Source organism: Rhipicephalus sanguineus, chromosome 1, assembly GCF_013339695.2.
Source record: "Rhipicephalus sanguineus isolate Rsan-2018 chromosome 1, BIME_Rsan_1.4, whole genome shotgun sequence".
Taxonomy (NCBI): domain Eukaryota; kingdom Metazoa; phylum Arthropoda; class Arachnida; order Ixodida; family Ixodidae; genus Rhipicephalus; species Rhipicephalus sanguineus.
The window spans coordinates 312,817,785-312,839,583 of NC_051176.1; the positions used below are offsets into that span (position 1 = coordinate 312,817,785).

The 21,799-nt window shown below is 49.1% G+C and overlaps 1 protein-coding gene and 1 non-coding gene across 4 annotated transcripts in view; one reads left to right on the forward strand and one right to left on the reverse strand.

Annotated features, from left to right (window-relative positions):
- The window catches only part of LOC119379438 (coiled-coil domain-containing protein 125), a 258,527-nt gene that overhangs the window by 92,152 nt on the left and 144,576 nt on the right, over positions 1–21,799 (forward strand). Inside the window, exons 3-4 of one of the 3 annotated variants that reach the window (XM_037648749.2) lie at positions 19,716–19,799; positions 19,851–20,094. In XM_037648749.2, the coding sequence (XP_037504677.1) occupies positions 19,716–19,799; positions 19,851–20,094 (328 nt within the window). Of the gene's footprint in view, positions 1–19,715; positions 20,095–21,799 lie in introns of all 3 variants that reach the window. The other 2 variants (XM_037648750.2, XM_037648748.2) reach the window with 2 other exon arrangements.
- Trnam-cau (transfer RNA methionine (anticodon CAU)) lies at positions 13,643–13,714 on the reverse strand. The gene has a single exon. It is a non-coding gene; the product is annotated as a tRNA-Met (tRNA).

The following is a 21,799-nucleotide window of genomic DNA, read 5'->3' on the forward strand; positions in this document are numbered from 1 at the left end:
CGTCGCTGACTGTTTTGCCACGCATTTCTCATCCGTTTATAAGGCCTCAGACTCTAGCACTGATATCAGACAACAGCCCAAGGCAGTTAGCTCATCCAGTGCTTTGTCGCTGGATGAAAATCTTATCTGCGAATGCATTAAGCGCTTAAAACCATCCTTATCATGTGGGCCAGATGGCATCCCCTCCGCCATACTAAAAGCTTATGGTAGTATATTTGTCCCAGTACTGACTACGATATTTAATAACTGCCTGGACACTTCCACATTTCCTAGCATGTGGAAAACTGCTCGTGTTTTTCCAGTATTGAGGTCGGGCTATAAAACAGATGCTTCTAATTATCGCCCGATTTCTCTACTATGTGCCACATCAAAGATCTTCGAGCTGGCTCTTCACAACATATTGTCTTTTGTTGTGAAAAACTCATTGATTCCCAATCAACATGGTTTTCTCGCTGGCCGCTCAACTACCACAAATCTTGCTAGATTCATGACGCAGATCTCCACACCTATTTCTCAGAGAGGACAGGTTGACGTAATTTACTGTGACCTGAGCAAGGCTTTTGACGTAGTCAGCCACACACTGATTATGGTTAAACTTTGATGTTGACTTGTCAATTGTGAATCTAATGCAGAGCTATCTGCTCAATAGATATTGTTATGTAGCCGTAAATGGCCAAACCTCTTCTTTGTATAAAGTGACTAGTGGGGTTCCTCAAGGGTCGGTATTAGGCCCACTCCTATTTTTAATTTACGTTAATGATGTTTCTTTTGCCATTCGTAATTCTTCTTTCCTCTTGTATGCCGATGACATCAAGATTTTTAGGGAAATTCATTCAGTTAACGACTGTCGCTTGCTGCAGTCAGACTTGCGCTCTTTTTCCGAATGGTGCAACGGTAATAACCTTTCTCTGAATACCTCGAAGACAAAATTCATGTCTATCACTCGAAAACATCTAGCGTGTCATTTCAATACTCTGTCAATTTTGTGCCGTTATGCAAGGTTTATGAAATCAGTCATCTTGGTGTTGTTGTTGACAGCGCGTTAAACTTTTCTTCTCACGTTAAGCGTGCTGCTGTGCGGGGCCTTCGTTCTCTCGGATGTGTTTGTAGAATATCTCGAGAATTCAGGTCTCCCATGGCCCTACACAAATTGTACACGGCAATATGTCTTCCGCAACTTGAGTATGCGTCCGTGATATGGAATGGCATTGCTCAATCCAGCGGTAACACCATTGAACGAGTCCAGAAAAAATTCCTCAGCATATATAACCATCGCTTTGCTAAAAATGACTCTGGATCTCGTTCAAATACTGCTGAATTATTATCACTGCCATCACTTCACTGCCGACGAAATCGCTCTGATCTCTTATTTCTTTACAAGCTAGTCCACGGTATCATATCCTGCCCTGTACTTCTCAATTGTGTAAATTTTCGGATTCCGCGTAAGTTAACCAGAGAACAGACCGTTTCATGTACCCGCCTGCTTCTTCCAACACTCTACCGTCCAAAGAATACAAAGACTCTATAACGTTCATTTTCTTGATCTTGACGTTTTTCATAGCCCACAGTCATTGTTTTTATCCGAGCTATGCACTGTTTTGACATAGTGTGGCACAATGTACAAAGTCTTCCAATTTTTTTTCCCCGTCAATATTTCTTGTGTTGTCTCATTTTACTCCTCCCCTTTTGTGTTCATTTCTCTTTGTCTACGTGTTTTTGCTCTTTTTATTTCTGAAGACTGTCTGTATTGTATTGTTTATTTTTATTGTTTTTTTGCGTGCACCAGCACAAAGACCTTACGGTTGTTCCTGGGCACGTTAAATAAATGAGTGATTGATTGATTGATTGATTGCTGACAACCTTACGCCGGTCCAGCGTTCCCAGCTTCTGGGCCTCTTGGAAGAATTTCGCGCTTCTTTCGATGTCGCTCAAACCTCTCTCGGCCGCACGTCCGCCGTTACGCATCGCATCGACACTGGCGCTCAACCGCCACTGCGGCAACGTCCATATCGCGTATCTCCCACAGAACGCCGCGTTCTCAAAGAACAAGTCGACGACATGCTTCGACGCGATGTTATTCGACCCTTTAATAGCTCCTGGGCGTCTCCTGTCGTTCTTGTTGCGAAGAAGGACGGTTCTGTGCGGTTCTGTGTGGACTACCGACGACTCAACAAGATCACTCGTAAGGACGTGTATCCACTACCGCGAATAGACGACGCGATTGACAGCCTACAAGGAGCAGAGTTCTTTTGATCTCTCGATTTGCGCTCCTGGTACTGGCAGGTACCTATGGCTGATGACGCTCGACCGAAGACCGCGTTTGTCACGCCCGACGGCTTGTACGAATTCAACGTCATGCCGTTTGGGCTGTGTAATGCGCCCGCCACTTTCGAGCGCATGATGGATACTGTTCTGCGCAACCTGAAATGGCACACGTGCTTGTGCTACCTAGATGACGCCGTCGTGTTCGTTCCGGACTTCTTCACGCATCTTCAACGCCTGCGGCATGTGATGGCGCGTTTGAGCCACGCTGAGGCCGTATTCTCAAAAGGCGACAATCGCAAAAGTATCGCCTTTGGTGCGCGCTGATTGGCTATTGACCAAAACAGGAAAAAGTTATTTCCAATACCGAAACTAGTCCAAGTGTCCGAGGCCTGCCAACAAGGCCGACTCAGCCCAGTGGTGCGAGAGAGCCTTCGTGAAAGCAGGCCTGCGTTATCACACCGTGCTACTTGGACTGCAATTCACGGCGTGACAAAACGGTCACGTGGAAACTGCAGTCCAGGGGTGCTATACAGGATGGCCCGAGTTTGGGGAAACTCGGGATCTTTCCGAGCTCTGGCGACACCCATTTTTGAACGTCCTAACAGTACGAGAAGGTGAAATCCATCCCTCAGCACGCGCTGCGTTCCATTGGTTACGATGGAACGCGGCGTCACGTCAAGGGCGGTCGAGAAGGTTGGGTGGTGTCTTCAAACTAGAGGCACCTTCTTTAATTTGTTTGTCGTTCCACTGAGTGCAGAAGTGAACCCATGTAAGAAAAGTGGCAGAAAGTTCTACTCACTATATTTTTATGTGTGCGCGGGCGGTTTGAATCCATTTTCAAGCGTTTAATGTCTGCACTAAGTATCCTTTAGAATAATCAGCACCGTGGCCTCTGAGATTAGCTCCGAGCGAGCGCCTTACAACTCCGCGGCTGGAGCTGATCGCCGAGGCCACGTGTCTAATCACCGTGGTCGGCCTTTACACTCAAGCGCGTTGCTCGGCCGCCGCGCGCTCACTCCGTCCTCTTATTGTCCTCCCCGAGCAGGTGCGGCCGGCTGGTTAGCTAATTGGCTGGGCGGTATACCAGTGCTAAGTCAGGACATGCTATGACCAAGCTCATTAGGCCAAATCATGCTAAGGCCGAGCTAATTGAGCCACGTCGTACTAAGGCCATGCTAATGAAGCCGTGTAAAGCTACGAACAAGCTAATTAAGATCGTGATAATAACAGAACGTTAATTAGGAGCGTGTAAATAAAACCAAGATAATCAAGACCTTCCTCACCGAGACCATGTTAATTAGGATAGTGATAATTATGATTAAGTTAATTACCTATGTACTATACAGAACCTTGCTAATTAAACCTGAGTAATTACTGTAGCGGTAATTAGAACATTAACAATCAAGACAGGACTATTCAATGTCATGTTAGTTGAGACCGAGCTAATTTGGGCCATGCTAATTATCACTACGCTCAGAGTACGCTAATTCAGACCAAGTTAATTAGGAACTTCCTCACCAAGTACGCGTTAATTAGGATTACTCTAATTAGCATTTCGTTAAATATATTAGTGCTAATTAGGACCTAGGTAATGAAATCTGAATAGTTAACGTCGTGTATATAAAACATTACCAATTAAGACATACCTATTCACTGCCTTGTTAATTAAGGCCTAACTAATAAATAGCACCAATATTGAGACCGAACTGACACGGTCATTACTCCGAAGCAGACCAAGCATACTGAGCAGACGAGCCGTGTAATAAGCTGGAAGAAGCTAGGTGACCCAAGCTCCTCCGATAGCCCCAGCCTTGCACAAGTAGTGCAAGCTGACCAAATTATTTTATATGCAAAGAGGCTGCTGAGTAGCGTCCACCGCATGAAACACTTGACAGGCACACCAGCACTATGATAGTCACGAGTTGAACTGGGGTCTTTCAGAATCAACGTGTTTGTGCCCGAGTTCGCATGCCAATCAATTTTATTGACAGACGCCCACGGCGAAGATCGGGTCCGCCCACCACGTTTGCTCTTGCCGAGGAGCAGTGCTCACGGCGCAACGCCAGCGAGCGGCACGATTCAGGTATGAGCTTAATCGCAGAGATAATGCAAGCATGCACGAAGAATTAGAGGTTGTATCATCACGTGGCTACGATGTCTCGCATTCAATTTCACCGCGCTCACGGCGTACCACTCACCTCCACGAAGCAAGCGCCCCTAGTGGGATTTGCGGCGAGAAATGTTACTCTTTACTTGTTTGTGGAGACATTGTTTCTACCGATTTGTTACTACAGAAAAATCTTCAGACATGTAAGTATAGCAGTAACCTGTCCATTTATTTATCTATAATAATCCAGAGAAGCCAAACGAGCTGCACCAGAGTGCTGCGCGTGCGCCCTTGTTGCCTTCGAGAGTGAAAATTTTCATGCTGCAGGTGGAACGAAAGAATTTTCTGAAAGAGTACCATCGCCCACGAACACGCCCGTGGGATGCGCGATGATCAGTTGGCAAAAAGACAGCGCGACAGTCACGCTGACTTCCCTGCGCTGTAAAAATGTTGACTGAGTGGCGGCGCTGACACGTTCGCATGCGGCGTTCCTTTGAAAACCGTTGCAAATGCCGCACATGCGTTTGTCATGCCATGCTCGTTCTTGTAGCCGTTTTTATCAGCGCTGCTATTGCGTGTTCCGCACTGTCTTCCTGTCGTGACCTCGGTTATGCGAGCTAGGAGCAAACTCGTGTGCCCGAGAAGCTCGGGCCATCCTGCATAGCACCCCAAGTACCGTGATGCACAGGGCAACATATAGAAGGACAACAGTCTCACAGCCAACCTTAGTATGCTCGGTAGTACCGCAAGGGCACTGTGCTCGAGGCCCCTAAGATCCCTAGATAAAAAGTTTTCAAGGTAGGGACGCTTTTCCTCCACGCTTATTTGCCTGGAGCACCCTCAAGAAGAGACGGTTTCTATTGAGTTGTTACGGTGGATAGAAGCAATTATACTTTAACAGAAGTAAAATGAGATGTAGAATAAGCGCTTACTTAGTTGAAGGTAAAAGGTACAGCATCAGAAGAAACGTGATGCGTGTTGCCCAACTTGCAACGTTGTGCAAGTTTTATATTTCACACCACTAGCCATGACGCCACGCATCTTACGTAGTGGTTGTACGAATGGCAGACTGGGCATGTTGGTTCAGCTTACTTGAAGTGTAAGGCGCGAAGACGACAACGGCCAAAGGGGAGAGTACCCACACAGAGCGCCACCTTCACACAATATTTATAACGAAATGAGCACAGTCTACATCAGTATTGTGCACGTACCTCTAAAACAGGAACGAAAGCTCATTCCTCGTTCCTTCCCAATCTTGGAACGAGTTCCTCTTTATTATTTTTGTTTGTTCTGGGAGCAATAAAGATATCACCACCACCACCGTTACAAGTCCCTTTAATGCAAAAGGAACTCGTTCCAGTTATATTTCTAAAATTGGAACGTGCTGTTACATTAACGTTACATTTGAAATTTTAATAAAAATATAGTGCCGGTCAATGCCGGATAATACTGAGGGGAAATCAAGTGAGCAACTTAAAGCTCACATCGAGTGAATGAATGAATAAAGTTTATTCAAAGTCGGTGCGAGGCGCGGGGAAGAGAGAGTTCAGCACTGTCCCGTCCCACCCTCCGTCGATGATGACAGCGTCAGGTGACGGCTTGAAGTCCTGGGGCCCGAGCGGCATCATCGGCATGCCGGACGGCCAAAAGTTGGTCGGTCAGTTTGTCGCTGGTGAGTGCCGCCTCCCAGCGGCAGCGACGCCGACGCAGCCGATCCGCAGCAGTGACCACAGCCATCGAGCTAGATGTATTTTACGTATTTCACATCGCCGGAAGCAGGTTATATGTAAATAAAAGAAATCTAAATAAACGCTCCTAGACAAATTTTTTTAGAGACCACCGGTCATACTAGAGACGTGTCTAACTGCAACTTTCATGCTCGTCTATTACAAGTGCAACACACGTGACGCTTTCCACGTCAGTCTTCAAATGCGCACTCAGTGTACTGCACTTCAGATATGCAAATAGAAATTTATACACACGTATCAGCATAAATAAGTTTCTTGCACAGGAAACCGCAACAAAAGGAACAATACATAGATGTTTAACGAGTGCTGATTCAATATTGCAGTGTGACTAGAAAATAGTGTGCAGGTTACATATTCGCAACTTAGTAAAGTCCCTTGTTCGCACTCAGCAAGGGTTGCATCTCGATGTGTATCCGACAGACGAACCCATTTTCTCGTCAGCCCTTCGTTGCCAATGTTGAAGAGCCGTTCCTTCAAGCACCTGAGGGCAAAAAAAATTGGAGCTCACTCAGACTCACTCAAGAGATATATTTTGCTCTCAGGGCGCACTCGGACTCAGACTCACCAAAATGTCCCTCAAACGGACTCACTCGGACTCAGACTAGCTAAATTTTTTTCTCAACCGGACTCACTCCGACTGAGATTCACCGATATATTGCTCATCCGGACTCACTCAGACTCAAACTCAAGGCTTGACCGTAGTCTGGGTGAGTCGACTCATGAGTCCGATAGCGTAAAATTAGCTTTTTCGATCATGGTGCCAATGCTCTTCAACGCCATTATCTCACTTTAATCGGTGCTCTACGATATGGCTTTTGATCTTATGGCTTCAAATACGTGTTATCAGTGGTTTCAATATAGGAAAGGCATTTTTATGAAATACGCGGCTCACACGAGATATTTTATCAATTGCTTCTCGTGAAAGAGTTTGCGGGGATAGGTCATGGCAACCCCCCCCTCCAACTCGCGCCTCTGATCAATAAATATTGAGGTGGCGCATGAACGCTCGTGCGTTGACATATGTGTGAATAGACTTTTGTATAAACGTAAGCCGATATAAGACTGATAGTAATGCTGAAGATGAGTAGATAAAACAATAGGTCGACAATAGAAGGTGGAGCTGACTCAGACTCACTCAAGAAATCTATTTTGGGCTTAGGGCTCACTCGGACTCAAACTCATGAATATTTTCCTCAACCGGACTCGCTCACACTTAGGCTCACTAAAATTTTCTTCAGTCGGACTCACTCGGACTCAAGCTCACTAAAATATTACTCTCCCGGACTCACTCAGACTCAATCAGGCCCCAATCTGAGTGTGAGTGATCCTGAGTGAGTCGACCCATGAGGTGTTTGCCAACCTATGCTTGAGGGTACTGCTGTGTTGTACACAAATAGGAACAAGGTCAACCGCGGTCGTAGAAGCGAGGGCAGGCTCAGCTGTCGCAACAAGAATGTAGCGCTAGATGTACGGGTATCGTTTATTGCATGGCAGACGCTATTGGTACGGTGGCTGTCGAAATGAACTACAATAAAAATTTTAGACTGATAGCCGCGGAGATAACTCGCATGTTCAAGGGATGCCTGCCCAAACGCAACCATCGAAGGCACCGGACAGGCGCCACTGCGGCACCCGCAGTGGCACCCGCAGTGGCGCCTGCGGCACCCGCGTCCACTGCGTTTCGGTTCTCTCTTCCGCCATCCATGGAACACGGTGTCAAAAGGCAAATTTATCGTTAGCTGCCGGCGGTATACACGAGATACCAAAGCCGCTGAAGGCCACGCGAGGAGAAAAAAAATCACAGCATATCCACGTGGTGAATGATGATGAGTGGGGCGAAGCTCCGGAGAGAATCATCGGTGAACCGTGAATGTTCTGTGTAACGCCCCATCAATCATCATATGAAGAGTGAGAAGCACTGTGTGTATATTACAAACATGAAACTTTTATTTTTCTTAATTAGATGATGCTTGGCTTCCGTTGTCCCTTCATTATCGCGGCTTTACGGTCCGTGAAGGGACAGCAGTTCTTGTACGGGTTGCAACTGGAAATTTAGAAAATACCAGGTCTATACACGTCCCTCGGATGGTCTTCTCGCCGCAGCCGTGTAGCTTGTCGAGCAGCTTCGGCCTCGCGGGCTCGAACGGCGGGGTCTTCTCGCCGCAGCCGTGCAGCTTGTCGAGCTTCGGCTTCGCGGGCTCGAACGGCGGAATCTGCTTCGCGGCGTCGACGTGCAGCTTCGGCCTCGCGGGCTCTCACCTCAGGATTCTGTCTGCGAGCCCGCGCTGCTGCCGCCTTCCGTGCCCTCCGTTCCGCAGCCTTGTCTTCCATCTGGCGACTCCGAGCTAAAGAGAAAACGTGCCAAGAGGGAGCCTTATGTCGCGTTACGTCTGAAATGTTGTCTTCGGGTGTCGTTGAAAACACGAGACGTAGTAAAGAAGAAAGAATGCCACACAGGCGAACACGCACGAGAGTCTCACTCGTCAACGTCGTCGTCTTCTTCTACTGCATACGAGAACGCGCGCTTCTCACGAACTAGAGGTGGCTACTACAAACAAATAAACCTACAAACGGAGCATGGACAGACCCATGGCATAAAGAGCTTCGCCCCTAAAACATTCCTAGGAACTGAGCTGAGGCTTCGCAGTCGGCGAGAGCGCGAACCTAAAACCACTATAGCATCGGAAGCGTACGCACGCGGCAAGGCGCTCACTCCAAGAGATAGAACAAAATGTAACTTCGACCCCGCTACGTAGGGGCCCAAGACCATTCATGCGCAGTGGAAGGCCACCGCGCGCGATTTCGGTGGTTCGCACATTGGTGCTTCACTCACTTTGTGCGCCCTCTAGCGTTGTTCTTCTCTGCCCTCTGTCCTATGCACGTCAAACACCAGATTCTCGACGATGATTCGCACCGTTCGAGGACTCCGCGGAACCACGCGTAGGCGCCTTGACTATGGTAAGTCGGCTCCCCCACTTTCCCCTATGCCGACAAGGCTACGGGGACTTGTAGCAAAACCGCCCGAATACGAAGCGACACAGACACAAACAACAAGCTACTTTCCAGTTGGCCGAACAAAAGTGTCACCGAGATAAAAAAAAATTACACCATCTCTCGCTAAAGGAGACCATGAGGCAATGCGAAGCCGGAGCACTTGCATGATCGCGTTCCGTTGGCGTTCGCTGGGCATGCTACCGACCTCTTGTCGTAGAACGCGAAGCGGAACACAACGCGCGTCGTGTCGTACCTCTAGCCTGGCCGTTAATTCTCAGTGGGCGTGCGGGGAACGTGGTCGACAGGTGCGCGAGAGAGAGGCAGCGTAGGAAAGGAGAGAGAGGAGGACGGGACGCGCATGCGCTGGCCTTCGTCGCGGCGCTGCGCAGGAGAGAATTTCGGCATGTCGAGCCCGCATTTCAGAGGAGCCATCCGAGGCAAGCGCTGGACTGAACGCGCGCAGCGCTCTACCACTTGAAGGAGAGGAGACTAGAGGAGGAGAGTAGCATATGCGCCGTGAGAGCAGAAGCGAGAACGCAGGAGAAGCGCAAGCTGGTGCTGGTAGAGAAGTGGAGAGAGTAACGCGCAGCTGTTGGATAGAGGGAAGGAGGAGAGTTGCGCATGCGTAGTGTGAGTGCGGACTAATACGCCGCGTGCGGATTGCCACGCCGAGTTACATACCCCCGAGCAAGAGATACTTCGTGTCTAAAGGTAGCGCGGCCTTTCCTGGCGGTGCTCTTACAATGGGGTTAGATGATTCTCGAATGCCTACTAAATGCTCTCCAAGGTGTGTCTACACTCCTGAACAGCCCTTGATTGCTGTCAGACTGGCTGAGACAAAAAGAAAAGAAAAACAGCGTTTCCTCCCGCAAGTACGTAATAGGTCTCGGCACCGCGCGCTTCCATGCGGCCTCGGCGGGCGCCTTAATGTGTCAGGATGCGGAATAGTCAAGGGACAGGCACGCGGCAGATTTTTGCGCCTCACACGGTCGTCCATCTGCCCTGTTCTGCATGATGTGCTGCTTGCGTGGGCCTGGTTAATGCCGAGAAACGTTGACTGAAGGAACGCCGTTCCCTCTGCCGTTCCTAAGTAAAAGTAACGAGTTACCGTTACAGTTCTACCGATCCTCAATGGAACGGTGGCGTTCCTTCGTTCCTCCAAAAAGGAACTAGTTCCTGGAACGTCGTTCATTGGAAAGCCGTTCCGTACAACACTGGTCTACATGTACACCGCGCGCTGTCACTAATCACAACTACGCAGTCGCATTCAAGTAAAAGGACTTCCCTTCGAGTATGCTCTTGGCCTCAGTTTTACCCATCTATCGTGGCTTCTGTCGACAACGGAGCAGGCGCGAAAATCGGGACTACATTCACCATCTTGGCAATGAATTGCGTGCTGCCAGCCAGCACTGCATCCATAACACGTAACAAGACCATGACCTTGAACTTGAAGAGGCCGTCTGGTGTTATAAAGGTAGTCTTTTCTCGGTCTCTCTCGTCAACTTCGCATTGTGGAGTCAATCCAGTGCGTCCTCTATTCGTGGAAGAGGATACACGTCCTTCTTCGTGATTTTGTTCAGGCGACGATAATCGACGCAGAAACGTAGTGTCCCGTCTTTCTTCCTCACTAACACTACGGGAGACGCCCACGGAGTTTTGGACGGCTGGCAGATGTTGTCGCGTATCATTTCGTCGAATTGTTTCTTTACGGCTTCGCATTGTCGCGTCGAAACCCGTTAGGTACTCTGACTCAGTGGTCGAGCATTTTCTTCCGTTACGATATGGTGCTTAGCAAGGGGCCTTTGTCTGACCCGCGATGGCGACGAGAAACAGTCCTTGTATTCCTTGAGAAGGCATCGGAGCTGTTGCTGCTGGGGAGCGGGAAGGCTTGGGTTTACGTCGAAGGATGGCTCAGGCGTGGCGGTCGGCGTTGTAGCTTCGTCAGAATCTGAAAAAAAAAAAACGCATCGCTGACGGACAAGATTTCTTCGATGTACGCAATCGTCGTGTCCCTACTCAGATGTCTGTTCTTGGCTGAAGTTCATTAGCATCACGCTTCCTTTTCCTTCATGCAACTGAGGAGCGTCTCTTGCGACGCAGATGTCACGGTCTAGCAGCAAGCGCTGATCGCTCTGGATGACACCTTCGATGTCTTCAGCCTTTACGGTGCAGGCTGGAATTATGACGCTGGATCTAGGCGGAATGGTGACTTAATCCTCTAGCACGTTCAGGGCACGTTGATGTGGGTTTCTATCCGGCGGTGTCGCTTCGACTTGGTTCCTAAGTCGATGATGGCGCCGCGATGGTTTAAGAAGTCCATGCAGAGCATGGCATCCCTGGAGCAATGTTGCAAGATCACAAAGCTCGCAGGATAAGTGCGATTGTTGATGGTGATTCTTGCTGTACAGACTCCAGACAACGCTGTTAGATGGCCTCCAGCGGTCCGGATTTCGCAAGCCGTCCTAACTTTCTTCAACGTCGCGGCGAACGGCCCCCTGATGACGGAATAGTCGGGTCCAGTATCGACGAGAGCTGTGACGTTGTGGCCGTCGATGGGAACGTCGAGGTGGCTAGTTAGTCGCCTTTCGTTGCCGTTAGGTCGCAGCGTCGGATCATGGCTACGTCGGTTTGTGCCGCTGCTTCGACCTTGCATCGTCAGGTCTTCTTCGGGCCGCGAAGTTTCCGCCTAAGAGCTCCGTTCGGCTTGCGGCGTGTTCTTTAGTTAGAGTTCGGCGTCGTCGTCGTCGGCGGAGGATCTTCGGTATTTCGCCGTACAGCAACCGCACCTCCATCGGTTGCTGCCCTTAGTTTTTCAGATACGGGCTAGGTGATCGGCCTCCGGTTGGGCCCGTGGATAGTCGGCGTTGGGGAGAGACGTAGCGGCCTGGTAACGGCGATCGGGAAGGTCCTTGAGGTTTCCACTGCGCTCCTGTGAGGTAGTCGGTGACGTCGTGTGGTTGGTCCCCCCGCTGTGGACACGGCGCGTTTACGGCGAAACCACGTAGCCCCATCCGTCGGTACTGGCAGCGGCGGTTTGTGTAGCCGGCTTCCCCGCAGTGGTAGCAGTGCGGGCGGTTGTCAGGGGTATGTCAAACGTCAGTTTTCCTTGGCGCGTAGCGCAGGCCGACTAAAGGACGGTAGGGCGTCGGTGATGGTGGCTGCGGCAGCGGTGTCGGGCGATGGAACTGCGGCGATGCGGTGTCTTGACGTTGTCACGGAAGGGGAACGGGACGGCGAACTGCAGCAGCGTAGCTTGAGGCTGCGGCTGTGCTGGCTGAGGAAAGCCAGGTGACTGCTGGATTTCATCGCGCACTACTCCAGCAATTGACATCACCTCAGACTGTGGAAAAGAGATCTTCCGGAGCTCCTCTCGCACGATGGCTCGGATAGTTCGTCGGAGCCAAGAGCTTGAGCAGCTGCGCTGTCTGGAATCAAGCGAAGGTTGTACTTTCGGGTGCGCATTTCTAGCGTTTTCTCAGTCGTCGTCGCTTCAGAGACAAATTCTTAGGTGCTGCTCGGTGGGTTTCGCATCAGTCCCGCGAAGAGCTGCTGCTTGAATCCTGGCATAAGGAAGCAAACTTTCTTCGAGCATGTCAGGATCTGCGTGGCGGAGCAGTCTGATTATTTCTTCTGTGAAGAGTGCTGGGTTTTCGTTTGGCAGCTGCACGCGGGTTTAGAGCAGAGCCTCGGCCCTCTCCTTGCGGACGACGCTGATGAATGTTGCCAGGAACGTGGTGCGAAAAACATCCCACGTTGTCAGAGTTCGCTCTTGGTTCTCGAACCATGTCCCAGCTTCATCTTCCAAGGTTCTGGTCCAGGCGTTGAAAACGGCCACCCGATCGTACGCTTCGAGCCAGCTTTCTGGGTCTTCCAAGGATGATCCTCGGAAGTTTCGCGGCTCCCTAGGTTGATGTAGCACGACTGCCGCTGCCGGTGGTACAGTGGCTGTCATCGTTGCCGCTGTCGTGGTCATGGGTTTGGTCTTCCGGGTCTTATCGAGTAGGTGTCCATGCTCTGGTGGTAGGCCTCGCTGCCTGCGGCTAGCTCGCTGGTCGGGGTTGGCGTCGATGCCTCCTTCACGACTTGGACTGTGCTCATGGCTTGATGGGGGAGGGGGGGTCCGGAACATGAACGAAGAGCACCTCCACCAGATATCATGTGGTCATGACCCTCACGAAGGAAGCAGTCGGCGCGTTCAAGACGAAACTTTTATTTGGGCGAACCTGTGCACGGGAAACGAAAAGTCAAAGTACAAGCGATAGACGCTGTACACTGATAGCGGTGAACAGTGCGTCGGCCGTGGATAGTCTGAATCGCGGCACGGCGTGTCGGCATTTATACATGCGGCATTGAACATTCGAGCCTTATCGCTGGTGGCGCTATTTTGAGAATGAACTCAGCTGTTCGCGGTTGTGCGGTCAAGCCTTACCGATGATCCAACAACAATCTCGAATGTCCTCAGACATTCTGTTAATGAGAACTAATAGACAATAATGCCAAGGAAAGTAAAGTGGACGAAAAGATAACTTGCCGCCGGCAGGGACCGAACCTGCGACCTTAGAATAATGCGTCCGATGCTCTACCACTGAGCTACGGCGGCGGTCATCCTCCCGTCCACTTTATGGGGTATATATGTGCATTTATACCTAGAAGCGTAAGTCAGCGCCGATGGCAGCCACGGCGGCGAGTGTGGATGACTCTTTTTTGCCTGTAGGGTGACCGCCGCCTTAGCCCAGTGGTAGAGCATCGGACGCGTTATTCGAAGGTCGCAGGTTCGATCCCTGCCGGCGCCAAGTTATCTTTTCCTCCACTTTACTTTCTTCACATTTAAATCCTAATTACTACAAATAACATTCGCTATACTTTCCTGTTAGATCTCATTAATATTGTGTCCAACAAAGAAAAACGAGCCCTTAAAAGTCAGCTCCTTTCCCTCAGACATTCCGGTGCGGTTTGCGCAAGGCAGCAGCTACACGTGCCGGTAAATAAAACATACAAAGCGTTTGTGGCAATATCCAGTTTGTGCACACACGAGGGAAAATCCCGGGCTGTCTGGAACGAACGCTTAACTATAGCAGCACCGCGATGACAGTTTTTCAGAAAGATACGTCCATTTTCGCAATTATGAAGACAGGTAATAGTGGTGCATGTTATATTATCTGGTTCACTATGGGAGAGACCGCGGGCCGCAATGCGGCTGCACGCAACTTTGCGACAAGTGAGAGTCCTACCAGCGGAGTGTCCCGAAAGTAAGCGATTATTTACCGCTGACGGTGTGTAACAGCGTCACTGGTAAGTAACAGAAATGTGTTGGAATACCGAATGATCGGCATTGAAAAAGTGTGGTAGTGAGCGTGCGGCTTTCAAGAAAACTCGCTGTGATTGGTCTCCTAGCATGTTAACCGAATGCTAGCGCGGCCACTTGCGTTTCGCTGTTGTGCACAGCATTCTGCCTTTACAACGCTCACTGTGAATTCATGCGATATTGAGGCCCCATGTTCAGCCTGGTGTTTCAGGCACCTGTCAATTCGCTGTTTGTAGTTACTTGTACAACTGCTTAACCTCACTGAGACCCCTTTCGGAGGCGTCATTCTCCGCCGCTGGATTGTTAAAATGTGTTAAAAACTGTATTACTCATTAAGTGCAGGAAAAGGTTTTCACTGATAAGTGTGGTTCTTCTATGGGGGCTTCTCCGCAAATCCTTTCCATGTACTTAAAGTAGACGCTGGTAGGTTGAAACGGAGGCGTTCATGTGCTGAAATCAAGAATTAGCATTATTAAAGTTCGCTCCGATTCTTCGTGATTTATGCCTCAGCGGGATTGACAAATTTCTGAGGACGCCTTAGGTAATTATGTTATTAATGTTTTTCGTTACGTGGACGACTACTTGATTTCTTGTAGGGGTGAGGCATTGGAAGCCGTGGTTACCTCAGTGAGCGAACCATTTCAATGAAATGAAGGAGGGCTGAACTTTACTAAAGAATTGCCTCACAATATTCAAGTACATCTTCTAGACATTTCCTCAGGGTTTCGGAAGAACCACGTTTGCTGGCAGTATTCTCCTTCAAAAGCGCTGTTAGACCAATGTCTTGCCGTCTTCTCTCACGAAGTCGTGTAAGCACCAAATACTTTAGCGTACAGGTTACGCCTTTTAAATGCGAAGCATTTCTTAGCGAACCTCAGGCATTCTGGCCGTTTCTATCTACGTATCTATCTATCTATCTAGCCGCCTACGTCTAGGCGCTCTCCTGGTCGTCTCCGTAACTTTTAATATACCAAAGTTGACATAGTAGGGGATCAGTGTATGACGAACACGATGCACTAGTCATGACATGAATAACGCAAAATACCTGTCACGTACGTCATGCAACCCTTTCTCTCAGTCACGTGTGGCACATACCCGTATACCAGAGTTCATGTTATGCGGGTATGTGCCACAGGTGATGCAGAGTCTCAACCAACACGGTAACCGCAAACACACACATTGACTCGCAAGAAAAGTGATAATAATAAGTGTTTGGATTTTATGTCCCAAAACCGCGATATGATTATGAGAGACGCCATACCAAAACGCTCCGGAAATTTTGACCATCGGGTGTTCATTAATGTGTACCGAGATCGCACAGTACACGGGCACGTAGCATTTTGCCGCCATCGAAATGCGAACACCGCGGCCGGGATCGAACCCGCGACCTTCGGATCAGCAGCCTAGCACCGTAACCGCTACACCACCGCGGCGGACGCAAGGAAACATAGCTGAAGACAAAACACCTCTCGAAGACGCTCAACTACCATCCACTCGTCCACGTGGTCCGCAGCATGACGACGTGGATTACCCAAAAATCGGGGTCAATGCTTCCTACAATAAATCTGCTGAGAGAACCAGGCCTGTCATCATTACCGGTGACTTCAACATTGATTTATCAAGACCCAACAACGCTCGGTCCTTATACTGCGTGAAAGGAGGCATGGATGTGGACAAGGCATCAAAAGACGTCTCTGCCACGTCCACGATAGGAGGCATCATAGATCATTTGATCGTAAGAGGCAACCAGGATTTTTACCAGCTGCACTATACCTCGCACTTCACTACACTTACACTCCTGATAGCCGCGATCACGAACGGATCCGTTTAACAAGTCCGGTACAGCTGCTGGTACTCAGTGATCACGGTGATGATGACCTTGGTGAAGAACTGTCCAGAACCCCTTCTACACATACACACGGTTTCGTGAAACGTGCGTGCGTTCTCCGTCATAACAGACAAGTATAGGCTTCCAAAGCAACGTCGAGCTGCGCCACTGCTCTTATCGCAACTGGGGGCATCCACAGTCGCAACACTGCCACCCCCGCTTCCGCGCACGCGCAGAGCTCTCGGAATGAATCTGTGGTGCGTCACAATGTAACTATCGCTGACTAGCAGTGCAGCATCGTTACCCAACTGTAAACAACTGGTTATATAATACATATGTGACTCTTCAACATATGAGTGTGCGTATACCACTTCCACAATTCTCTAGCGCCATTCCGTAACGTTTCGCTCAATATGAAAAATTACGCCACAGTCACCATCCCGCGCATGCTTCGCATAACATTGATTCCCACGGGAGGCGGGACCTGCCGAATTTTTTTTAGATGCAGGTTATCCTCACGTTACAGTGGCTACTGTTGCTCAACGTTTAAAGAAGTCCGTTTAAGTCCGAGCATGGTTGCAGAAAGCAATACTAATAACAAGCGTGTCATGGGTATTCCTTACGTTCATTGCGTATCTCACAGGATAAAGAAAGCGGGAGGTGGATGCGGCGTGAATGTTGTTTTTACGGCTGCCAATAAGTTAGGTGAGATCTGTGCCGCAGTGCACAAAAAGAATGAGCAGACAAGAAGCGAACTGACATTTGTTTCGTAAAGCGTAAGAAGAAATTTACTGATTGCCGTACAAGTGTGGTATTTAAGGTTCCGTTTAGCTGTGGCAGCTTCTACGTAGGACAGGAACAGCGTGCAAAATTGGTCATGTTGGTTTAACGTCATTGTAAAACAGCGCAAAAAGATGCTAAATTGTGGGAAAAATATATTGGACAGACTGGCGGCTGCCTTAACGAGAGACTACGCCAGCACAATAACACATTGAAAGGCACGCCTGCTTCACATTTGTCTTCTCGCTGTCGCTCTTGTGGTTGTAAACGCACGCATGCCATCTTCAGGCACGTTGACCAAAGGTCACGTAAAATCATAGAAGCTTTCACTTGAGGTACAACCATGATGTTTGCATTGCCACCCCATCTATCTGTCTTAATGACTGCGAATTTAGCCTGCTTGAAAGAAATGACAGTTATCTCTAATGCGATGATGCGTGCGCAGTCGGACTACATGTATTTATTCCTTTCTGCACAATAAACCCCACAATTGTTAGCCCAGCGCCTGTCCTTTGTGGTCCTCCATCTCGTGCCTTCGCCTTTTTGCGCTATTTTACAATGAACTACGTAGGACAGGCGGGTTGTTGTGTTAGTCAGATATTAATAGAACATGAGAGATCGCTAACCAGAGGTTCACCATCTCATTGTTCACATTGTCGAGAGCGTAAATGCAAGCCGAAATTACACGAATGCGTAGTTTCATATAGGCACAGGAATGGACAAAGGTTGAGGCCTGGCATAATAGATCTTACGCAAAATTGCTGCTATCTATCGGAGGTTTGACGAAGCTACCGATTCGGCGCCATGTTGGAGGCTCGTGTCCGAACAGTATTGCTGTCGCTGCCATAACTTATTGCTTGTATCTGCTTCGATGGCAGGCAACACGGGCATAAAAACGTCAGACGAGTGTGTGCACACGTTATGGATATTTGCTAGTCGTGACGTGTAAAGAATTGCCGCATAGCGAGAACAAGTCTGTCACCGAGTCACACGTAGGCCTGCCGTCGTAGTGAATGACCTAGGTTGTAAATTTTGTCTGTCTGTTTTCAGTGTAAGGAATAAGCGTTCTTAGCTGATTGAATACCACGCGTGTAGTGTAGGATCTTGGGAATAATCGCGCGTTTTTAAAGTACAGGGACTGAAGACACCCCAAACACAGAGCGCAGCGTTTTTCTTTTTTTGTGGTTTTTTCCGCTTTTGAAAAAAAACCACAATTTTGTCACAGGTTCATGATAAAATGGAGCGAGTAATAACGGAATCGTATATCATGACGTAGGCACATGCCGATGATTGTATCAGCGCACCATCCAATAATCTTTCCTCAAAAGAAATTCATTTGAAAAAACATCCTAACTTTTATCATGCACATGCCCAGTGAGTTTTTGTATCTTGCCTCCTCGTGATGCAGTGGCGACTCTCGCTGAACTTTTAAAGAAGTCCATTATGTTAAGTCCGAGCATGGTTGCAGAAAGCGATAGGAAGAGACGTGTCGTAGGTATACCGTACATTCATTGCGTATCTCACAGGCTAAAGAAAGTAGGAAGTAGATACGGCGTTAATGTTGTTTTCACGGCTGCCAATAAGCTATGTAAGATTTGTGCCGCTGTGCAGAGGAAGAATGAGCGAGTAAAAGATAAGAAGCGGACTGATATTCGTTTCGTAAAACACACCTGCAAATTCACTGATTACCGTACAAGTGTGGTGTATAAGGTCCCTTTCAGCTTCGGCCGCTTCTACGTGGGACAGGCGGGCGGATGCATTAACCAGAGATTGTTGGAACATAAGAGATCGTTAACAGGAGGCTCACCTTCTAATCTATCTTTACATTGTCGAGATTGTAAGTGCAGCCCAAAATTCGATGAATGCGCAGTGTCGTACCGGCATAGAAATGAAGAAACGCGCCTGATGATTGAAGCATGGCATATCGAGAATAGTGGTAGCGCATGCGTGAGCCAACCTGTCGATTAACTTGCACAAAAATGAAATGAAGTGCCTTAACAGTTATCTTCCACGCAGACCCCAACGCGTGCGGGACTGATAGGTTCGCCTGTTGCATGGGCTTGCGCAGATAGGTTTTCGTGCCTTCTTTTCCGCCGTTGTGCGTCTCTTCAGTTGTTAGTCGGCGTTTGTGCTGTTCTGTTCTGTTCTGTTCTGTTCTAACTGTTTTGCTGTGGAGAGGTTGAGGTCCATATTGCCTCGGCTACTCCATATCACGAAGTTATGCAGCGAAAAAAAAAGAATAATACTGAACGGTACCGAAACATGAACAATCCAAAAAAAACATAATCGCACACTGAAACCACTTCAAATATCATACCAATACACAGTTTGCTTGCAGCAGTTCACACTGTCATGACTTCTTTCTCGTGTCCGTGTTTGCACGCCCTGTCTTTTTCGAATGAATACTTACCAAGTAGCTCAGCTCTCTGTTATTCTAAGTCTATAGTGGTAGCGCATGCGTGAGCCAACCGCCAATTAGCTTGCTAAAGAAGAAACCAAATGCCTCAACTCTCACGCGTGCCTGTTTGGTAGGTATCGCCTCATTTGTGTCTACCTTTTTTCCACCGCTGAGTGCGGTCAGCGTTTGTGGTGTCTTGTGTCCGTGTTTGCATGCCCAGTCTTTTTAACACGAATGCCTACCAACTAGCACAGCTCTCTCTAAGCATTCGCAACTGATGCTGTTTGCAGGTGAGCTCGCTGCAGAGTGAGCTGGACATATGCCGGCGCCTGCTGAATGCCAAGTACCTGGCGGCGCACATCCTGCTCAAGCAGGTGGGGGCTTCTGGGGTGCTCGGCCGGCGCTCAGACGCTCTCGTTGCGCAGCAGCTGGTGCGAGTCAGCGAGGAGAAGGAGGAAGGCACGCGCCAGAGCCACCGCCAGTGCGCCGAGCTGCTCAAGGAGCTCAATGGCCTGCAGTACGAGCTGCAGTGCATGGAGGAGCACCTTCGCCGCAGCCAGCAGGCTTGGCTCGATCGGCTCAACAGCCTTGTGCGGGAGAACAGCGACAACCTTGAAACGCTGAGAGTGCAGGGCGAGGCGCTCAAGAGGCTGACCTATACGGCGCAAGGTGAGTCGGTGAGTCGCGGTGCTTAGGCACCGGCGTGCGAATATCGTAAATCACGGCGCAAGGTGAGTCGGCTTGTCTGAGTGCTTAGGCACCGGCGTGCGAATATCATGAACCACGCCCACAATGTCTATAAATATTCGTCTTAGAGAGGGTAAGCACAACGTCAGTCAAATGATGGATTGACTTCAGCTACGTGCTGTGTAAACACTGACCAAATTTTTTAAAGACTATGGTTCTGTTACGACAGAATCACTTGGAAAGCAAGGTAACGGAAGCCCTCTTTATATAGAATGCTGGTGAAACATCCGTCAGGTCATGAAGCTTGATTCGTTTCGGAGAGGCGGGCTAGTCCAACACGAGTGATGCTATCATTGTTTGCAGTATTTTGACGCTCCCTTTTTTTGTAAACATGGGGTGGGTGCTCGAGCCGACGTTCCGACTAGTGGACTTGTCTTATTCAAGGCTGGAACTGGAAGCAGGACTGGAAGAAGACGAGTCCACTTGTCGAAACGTCGGCTCGAGCACCCACCCCCTGTTTACAGATTTTTCATCGCAATCTTCCATCTTCTCCTTCCTGCCCGTTTTAACGCGATAGCGTTAGAGAGCTCGTGTCGCAGAAGTTCCGGTGTCGGCGTCGCGAAGTCGCTTGTGAGCGAAAAATCGTCCGTGACCGAAAAATCAGGAAAGATGCAAATAAAATAAACAATAAAAATCTTCGGTCTCATTGAGGATCGAACCCGGACCCTTTGCGTGGCAAGCAGGTGTCCGACCACAAAGCCACGACGTTACATGCAACTGCTTCGGGAAAAAACACTACATAACTGCCATGTAGTAGAAGGAGTCTCCTTAAAGCATTTTGTTCAACAGGTGTCACGACGAAAATGAGCCCATTCGGCGATTTGTAGGCGCATTGGCGAGGCCATCAAAATACGTTTTTTGCGCGAAGACATGCTTCGGAAAAGCCGGTATAGTGCAGTCATGGCCGCTAAAAACACAACTTACAAAGAGATCCAAGAATGGAAAACTATGTCTATCTAGCGGAAAACATATAAAAACAGCAAACATTAGATTATGTGCTCATATCTGTAAGACATTGTGACATTGTGTTGTCTCGACCATGGCCTCCGATATGGCCAGAGCGCGGAGAGCCGCGCGCCCGCTATTTCGGAGGCCATGTCTCGACTACAGCAGAGCCTGTACGGTTCCGCCGTTCTAGCACAGGGAAGTGGCCACACTGCACAGTTTGCTCATCTATGCGGGACATTCATGTCAAGTAGTCGCTGTCATGTCAGGGTTGTCTTGGCGACGCTGACCCTTGGCCTCCGCTTCTCGAGCTCGAAGTTCTGCGTCATTTTGGCGTCGTTGACGCCTGTGATCGGTTTCGCGCGCTCGTAGTTGGGGATTCCATACCACATCGAGGACGCTTCATTTAAGCTTCCCTGGCTCTCAGCAAGGCATCTTCATGGCGTTGTTGGAGTTTGACCTCCTCTTTCCTGGCCTGACCACGTCGCGCGCGCGCGCATGTGTGTGTCTGTGTGCGCGTGCGTCTGTGTGTAACAACACGCATTAATAAGTATGCACTTAGTGGTTCAAGTGCGCCCTAGGGGTAGGATTTCGCTATCGCGCTCAACTCTTAAAGGCGAAGCCTAAGGGTCCCCCAATTATTTTTTTTGTGCGGTTTCCATCAAGTGGTGAATGCTCTGTA